Source organism: Hyposmocoma kahamanoa, unplaced genomic scaffold, assembly GCF_003589595.1.
Source record: "Hyposmocoma kahamanoa isolate Upper Pololo Valley unplaced genomic scaffold, ASM358959v1 82, whole genome shotgun sequence".
NCBI classification, from domain to species: Eukaryota; Metazoa; Arthropoda; class Insecta; order Lepidoptera; family Cosmopterigidae; genus Hyposmocoma; species Hyposmocoma kahamanoa.
This window is the reverse complement of record NW_020654133.1, coordinates 422,415-430,693: the sequence shown is the minus strand read 5'-3', so window position 1 is coordinate 430,693 and position 8,279 is coordinate 422,415. Positions and strand designations below refer to the sequence as shown.

Below are 8,279 nucleotides of genomic sequence, written 5' to 3'. Positions count from 1 at the left end.
TCCGTATCGGCCCGTTTTAAGGAATCCCGAGTCAATCCAAACACGCCGCCTCAAGTTGCCTATCCTCTTTGTGGCGGCCATATTTACAGAAACAAACTTCATGTTTAGGCTGATGGCTTTGCCAAAGCCTTAATAAATTTAAAAAAAATAACTTTTTCAACATCGATATTTTTGTGAACTGACTCTAACAAATGTGGGTGCTCCTTTACAATGGCATTTGCAAAGATTTCTATAAAATCTAGTTGCCCATGGTCATAGCCAATATTTTTTGAGAGAATTTGCCCTTGAAAATTATCATGTATTATTAATATTACAATTTCTAAATAAAATCATTTGATTAAGTTATTCCTTTTTAAATCACAAAGTTAATAAGTTCTGTTCGAAGTGTTCAAGATGTATAAAATTAACTAATGAAGGTTCTATTAACACGTTCGATAGGCATTATTTATCCATTTGTCAAAGTGACAGTTGAAATTCTGGCGCTCAAAGTGACATTTGTGAAGACACATTTTTATTTTAAAACCTGCGTAATCAAAAATAAACAGCCAACTATTTACAAAGAAAAGAAACGAAATAATTACAAGCAATTCAGTGTTAAAGCTTCGATAAGATCTTTTTGTCACTTCCTGCAAAAATGATGCAAGTGTCATAGACTAAAATTACCAAGAATATCAAAAAAATAAGGTGTTAAGTGCCCTAGACTACTTACTCTGTGGACCACATTAGCGCCAAAAAGCAATTGCAGGCTGAATTTCAAGCAATTCATTCTACGAAATACTTTTCGGCGAAAAAAAAATATTATATAGAACAAAATTAATAATCATTAAGGAAGTAACTTCAAAAAAACCATGTCCAGTGATGCTCAAGAATCGAGCTCGTCTGAAACTTTGAACAAAGCAACAGATCTTTCAAACACGAATTCAGGCTTGATTGTTTTAGCAGGCTATCAAGCACCCAAAATGCTAATACCAGCTCCATCAACCAGTATCACAGCATATACTCATGGACTAAATATTTTAGGACCATCTGCATCAGCTCCTGATTTAGGATCACACGTATCAGCTCCAATAGATGTGTGTAACCCTGCAGAAACTAGAAACCCTTCTGTTACTAGTATATCTAATGTAAGTTCGGACATTAACTATCTTAGTTTAGGTTTAAACGCAAGTCCTTTTCTGACAACTTCAAGTGTGTCAGTTCTGACGTATAATTTAGCGTCAATCAGTCCTGAAACCACCGATTCATCTGTCATGTCCTTTATATCAACCACTGCTTCGGAAACCTACCTAGATCCCGTAACTCCGTCTATATTAAGTGACATATCATTTAAAGATGACATTAGAAAACACTTGTTTAGTTTAGATACAACCGAAATGGCTGCAGCCAAACTTGACATCTCGAATATCGAAAAACATAAAATTAACAACGAAAGTAAACCAGGAACAGGTTTGGATTATACAGAAGCATCAACTAGTACAACGCATATACTTTTAACAGATGCTGCTTTAGATCCTGTAGATTTTGAAATAAATTCTACAGCAGTTGTTACTGAAACCACAATAACTTCAAAACCAGCGGCAACCAATTTAACAACCTCACCAATTATTAACATTATAGCTATAGAATCTTCAGCAAATCTAGAAAAAGCTGGTATTTCAAAAGAAGTGCTCGTAACTGATTTAACGGAAACTAACTCTATTTGTATGGTTATTCCTATAAAAATCAGCGTAGAAACAAGTATAGAATCAGAAACCCCTGAAACCGTTAGTTTAGATAAACAACTAATAACAAATACGCCATCTGCTACCAATCTAGTCAATATATCAGCAACCAACATAGCTACCAATCTGCTATCATCAATTTTATCAAAAGTTATATCAAAGCCAAACATCGAAACCATACCAATGTCAATTCCTGCAACTAATATATCAATGAACTGTATAACCAATTTAGATAATCACGAATCTAATAATCAACCGCCAGCCAACCTTACGACGTTTAACGAAGATGCAGCAACCATTTCCCAAGCTGAAACCAGTTTAGAAACTTCAAACCTAGCAGATTATAGCAAAGCTGCCGAATACCTAGAAAGTGGTGCAGGTAAACAAGTCAGATTTACAAATTCGACTGTATCTGCTAATTCTAACCTGAAATATTACTAGTCATTGATATCTTTCCTGAAAATATTTTGTGTAGTATTATAGTCTTTATAGAGCGTGTCAAAGTTACAGGCTGGTTTCATACCATCTTTCCTTCATATTAACACACATTCGGCTTTTACCAATTCTTGAAGTAATGCATCTAAATTAACAACCACTGTTGCTATTCTAATTTTGGTTTTGTTGAGAAAACATGGTTCTCTAACTCTAACTCTGTGTCGGTTTTTTAGTACTTTGATTACTTATAGTAAAATTAGTTTTCTGCCGTAACATTTACACGTTGAACACCTCAATAAGTTTGCAGTGACTTCAGTCAATATGTCACCTTAACACGTTGCTCGTGTTGGCCAACATGTTGACTAGTGTAAAGTGTTATTTACACTTTGAATTGGATTTTAAAATTTATGTACATTAGAATACTTAAGGCCATATTACAGTAGCAAATTAATTTCGTAGCAGGAGGGTTCCAACTTGTGTCTCATGGTGACGGGCAATGCCACTCAGAACTTTGCGATTTAAAGCTCTGAGTGACAATACATGTCACTTACCACCAGGCGCAAGACTTGGTCGTCCCATCATTTAGTATCATGAAAATAAAACATATAGCAACAGTTACCGCACGTTAGTTGTCACGTTCAATTGGTGGTTAAGTTTAAAATTTCAGAGTGTATTAATATGATACGATTGAATTGTATATTGACGTGTTGATCTTAAATAATTATATTCCTGCGTCATCCGATGTTGTCGTTTGACATGTTGACCAATATGGCGTTATATTAGCCGATAAATTCAATGTGTTTTGTAGTTTTATTAATTTTTCAAATCCTTGTAGATATGCCGTTTAGTGCACTTAACAACTTAACAGTTTTTTTATTGTGATATGATGTTTTTGTATTCAGTTGTTAAATAAAACATGCTTTGCATTACGAATTTCTCTTTTAATTAATATACAATTTTTTTGTTTCGCAAGAAATTGCAAAAGGTATAAATTAGGAACTAATTTCAAGTTAGTTACTTAATCTAACAATAGGTATATTACAGTTTATGCTGCATGTTTATGAGAGTGTTTGCGTGTGTGGATGTGAGTGAGTGTGCGAGAGTGCGTGCTAGAGAAAGAAGGACAATGAATGTCTCTCTCTCTCATCTGCGCGTTGTCCCGGTTGCGTCCTCAGCAGTGTTGCTGCGGAACCCGGGGTCCGCTTTCCTGCTTTTTCTCCTCCACTTTGCGCGGTCTTCGGCATCCATAGTGGTGAGACCATTGGCACGCATATCAATATAAGCTTCTGGTACCCCTTTGGATGTCAGTGCCCACCAGATCATTACACGGGGGATACAGTCGAAGGCCTTCTGCATGTCAAGAAACATGAAATGCAGAGGCGTATTCTTCAATCTGTATTTCTCCATGATGACCCTTAGGGCAAAAACAGGATCCATGGTCCCAAGACCAGGCCGAAACCCATATTGACCCTACCAAGACAGCACTCTCCTGTCGGATCCGAGAGTCTATTATACGCTCGAAGAGCTTCATGGTGTGGGACATGACCTTTATGCCCCGATAATTGCCACACTCTTGCACCGATCCCTTCCCTTTGAAGACTGGAGTGATAATACTCAGTCTCCATTGGTTAGGGACCGGTGAGGAGCACGCGATTAAAGAGGCCGGTAAGGATGCCCACACTACGGGGACCCATTGCCTTCCAGGCCTCGATGGGAACCCCATCGGCTCCGACAGCTTTCCGATTCTTCATGCGGCGAAGAGCTAAGTGGACTTCCTCAGGCGTTATCGGTCGCACTAGTCCCTTATTCGGAGGGAGGACCGGTGGCTGCACCTCTCTGTGCTGCTGATTCAGCAGCTCGTGGAAATATGAGCGCCATCTCTCCTTCACCGCGTCGACCTCGCATATAAGGTTGCCATGAGGGTCTTCAATGCAGCGACACTTGGAAATATCTTGTGCCGCTAAGACCCTCGAACGTGCCAGCTTAAAGATAAGCTTTTGCCCCTCCGACGATTCCAACTTGTCGTACAAAATAAAATAAAAGAAGGACAATGAATGTGATGTGTGTTAATTGTAGTTTTACTACTACAAAATTTCATTTTGCATTTATTTGCCAGTATTTCGTAGATGCGTGGAAACAAAAATCCATTAAAACTGCTGAAGAAATTTTGATAAGTCTCTTCTTCCACATAACAGAACACAAAGGCATATTTACAGTTTTTTGATGCGTATAATTTTTATTTTATTTTCTTAGGGAAGCTTACAGATACTTTTACAACATGGGTTTAAAATTAATGAGATGCCAATTAAAATCTTCCACATATGAAAATAACACTAACAAATAGCGCTTCTATGCGATCACATCAATCGCTTTATCAGTCACTTGAAAAGCGTGTGTCCACGTTAAAAAAGTCGCCGGATCTGTGCAAAAATTCATGAGGAACTGTGTACACTGCCGGACAAGAAAAAAATCTTGTCTACCCACGACACGACGCGCTCTACCGCAATTGTTATGGGTTATGGGTTAGGTGCATTGTCAGTAAACGAACGTTTATGAGCGTGGGCGGGTGTTGCTTAGTATTCAACATAGACAACAATATATTTAGGTATTAAAACGACAGCTACCTGGAAGACTTGTATTGCACTGACACATTTTACCCTACACACGTCTGTCCGAAAGCATTCGTATCGTGTACATACTCATAATTTTCTCGTCTGCAACAGACACGAGATGTTCTCGTGGCTAGATCCGACAAAGTTGTTGTCGTGTACAAGACCATGCTCATCTTTTCTGTAGTAGACATGTCGAATTTCTTAGCGTGCACACGCGCCCTAACGCTGTTACAGAAAATATCTATGTGACCATCGTCATTGAGTTGCTTAAACGAAGCTAATGATAACATTTTTCAGATTTTTTAAAAATTCATTCTAAAATTGGTACGACGAAATGGAACATGAAGCATATTATTCTTACGAAACTTCTTAACTGGAAGTTTGAGTATAATGTTACTGCGGAGCTCTGGACAATCAATCTTCTATGCAATGTTTAGCAGAAAACACTCATCAGCTATATTTCTCCGTAGATATAAAGGTAACAGATGAAATTTATTAAACGGTAGCTCCCAGTAAAAATAATCTACGGATACAAGGAACTTTCGCTCCTTTGAATAAGTCTACTGTTTTTGAATATTGTAACATTAATAAGAAGAAAAACTAAAGACTAAATATTGACACCAGATCTTATATAGTATAAATATGGTATAAATTAACAACATCTCTACTATTTATATACTCATAATGCTACACGGAAGCTGCCTTATGTATAATAGTTATTTTTATACAAATGCGGAAAGTTAGTCATTATTCACGAGTCTCGGGGCTACCAGAGCCAGAGACAAATGTATTAAACGCAGTTTTTTAATACATTTGCGAAAAAACTACATTGAAAGTAAAATAAAACAGTATATTTTACTCAGCGGTCTCGCGTCATGTTCACCACCAATCATTGTTAATACTCTATCAGCCATCTTTATGGAAAATATTTTGGTATTTTTAAATGTACCGTTGTTTTATGAAACACCTATGCAATTTAAACAAATAAGATGTTTGTAAGTAAATATACGTTTTAATGACGAATGACTCACGTCACAAACATACAACTTCTTTAGTTCTATTTTCATCACACTTGGTTGTAAATACTATGATTGCATGGTGGCTAACTTAACTATAATGCCCCAAATAAAAACCACGAGACTTTTTTCTTCCTATTACAGCCATGGTTGGTAAGGAGCTCTTTTTTATTTGTAGCACGACATACTTTCCTGCATAGGTCAGAGGTTACTTAAGTTCAAAATTAAAACATTCGCTTAAAATACTATCAAAACAGAAATTTTATTGCAATTTAGCCACATACTACTTAAATACTTATTATTAAGAATTTATTTTAATTGATTTTAATTATATTCCGTACAAAAATTTAGCAAATTTTTTTATACAGTATATCTGGCTGTATGCGTGTTTGCTATTACAACATTTTAGTTCGAGTTGTATTATCTATGGAAGAATTTAAAAAAAAACAAAGAACCCGCCATTTAAAAAATCCATAATTGTTGTGAACCGTAGTTATATTGTAAATGTTTAGAAGTCATCATTATCTGATTCAGATTGGCTCCACTGGTCGCTGCTTGTTTTGCTGCCGAAAGCGTCGTTACTGTCCGTGGAAGAACTACAGCTGCTTTCGGTGTTACTTACGTTGTAGTTTCCTCCAGTGTTACATTGCACGCCATCACCGTCGCCATATTGAAGCACAGTGACATTAACACCAGAGTTTACAATCTTACCGTCGTTGTAGCAAGCTACAACGATATGAACACCAACGTTTTCAGCCAGTGAAGACTGTTCTTTAGAATTGCTCTGACTGCTAGATGATTCTTTACTGGATTGCTGGTTGTTGTTCCCAGATTGGCTGCTGCATTGGTTGTTGCTAGATTGATTACTGTTGTATTGGTTATTGTTAGACTGGTTACTGCAAAATTGATTGCTGCTGAATTGGTTGCTGTCAGATTGGTAGTTGTTACATTCATTGCCCTCTCGATTGTTGCCCTTTTGCTTATTACAATCTTCCTTATTGCCGTCAGTCATGTAGCAATATACACCAATGTTAACACTAAAGCCTCCAGCCTGTGTAGACGGTTCTTTGGAATTAGCACCAGTGTTTACTGATTCAACCGATGGTTCTTCACGAGATTGCTGGTGCTTATCACCAGCTTGACTGTTGCTGCTTTGTTGGATGTTGAATTGGTTGCTAGTAGACTGGTTGTTGCCAGATTGGTTACTGCTGGATTGGTTGTTGCTATACTGGGTGCTGCAAGATTGGTTGTTATTGTTAGAGTTATTGCTGTTAGATTGGTAACTGTAAAATTTGTTATAGTTAGTCTGGTTATTACCAGGTTGATTGTTGCTGGACTGGTTGCTCCCAGATTGATTGTTGTTGCCTTGGTTGCCCTTACTTTTGCTGCCTTCTCCTTTGTTGCCTTTATTGCCTACCCCCTTTTTGCCCTCACCCTTATTATCCTTTCCTTTCTTGCCTTCTCTTTTACGACCAGGATGGCTTCCGCTGGAATGATAAATTATACCTTGGCTGTCGCCAGATTGGTAAATGATATTTTGGCTAGCACCAGACTCATCGCTGCATAATTCATCATTGCCAGATTGGCTGCTGTTGGATTGATAACAGACATTTGAACTGATACCAGACTGACTGCTGCAATATTGGTTGCTGCTATATTGATTGCCGTCAGATTGATAAATGATACTTTGGCTGGTACTAGTTTGACTGTTGCCAGATTGGTTGCTAATGTTACTCTGATAGCTGCTACATTGGTTACTCCCACCTTGATTGCTGATGAATTGGCTGGTACGTGATGATTGTCTGTTGTTCATTATTGTAGCGTGTTTTATGCAAAAAGCTTTATTGCGTCGTATAATTTGGCCAAGATACTTGTTCTAGGTTGTTCTCGTTCACACTTGCCTTTCACTTTTTCAAAGATCAGATTTCTAGATAAATCGTCAAAATGTGGACCAACTGACTTCTTTGTTTTACAGATAATTTCAAAATACTTTTTATAAAGCCGTTCAAAAGTTCCCGGAACGTTATCACGGTTTAAACCGAGTAACTTGTTAACTATTAATGCACTTCAAATTGAAATTTGTCTTTTTAAATCAGTTAAAATTACTAACTACTAGCAAAACTTTGGCTAACTACCTTTTCAACTGTAGGTTTACTTTCAAAATACACTATAGTCGAAACATTTTCGCAGAAAATTTTATTTAATATTTAAACAACTGCTACAAGTTTCATTTTATTTGCTCTTCAATTGTGACGATAATAATTGTTTGTGAACTAGTTTAAGACTACGTATTCGCTTGTTTTGCAATAGTAATACTGGTAATCAAAGCGAAATTAGCAAGACCAAATTAAGGACGTCTCAAAGAAAGGCCAAGTTCTTTTTTATAATATTAAGTGACGGGACGAACAAGTCGTGCGACTGATGTTAAGCCACGCCTGCCCTTAAAATTTGCAGTGCCACTCAGAGCTTTAGGGGAACGTGGGGTATTGGGAGCC

General features: G+C 37.2%; 1 protein-coding gene across 2 annotated transcripts; it reads right to left on the bottom strand.

Moving 5' to 3' along the window:
• Positions 1-6,262: 6,262 nt before the first annotated feature.
• Positions 6,263-7,801, bottom strand: LOC113234270 (GATA zinc finger domain-containing protein 14-like). Of its 2 annotated transcripts, none has more exons than XM_026469570.1 (2): positions 7,102-7,801; positions 6,263-7,019 (listed from the first exon to the last, which is right to left on the bottom strand). In XM_026469570.1, the coding sequence occupies exon 2, from the start codon at positions 6,794-6,796 to the stop codon at positions 6,293-6,295; it is 504 nt and encodes a 167-aa protein (XP_026325355.1). In that variant the 5' UTR covers positions 6,797-7,019; positions 7,102-7,801; the 3' UTR covers positions 6,263-6,292. The 2 variants fall into 2 exon arrangements, with proteins under 2 accessions (XP_026325355.1, XP_026325354.1); XM_026469569.1 differs by having other exon boundaries at positions 6,804-7,019.
• Positions 7,802-8,279: the final 478 nt, after the last annotated feature.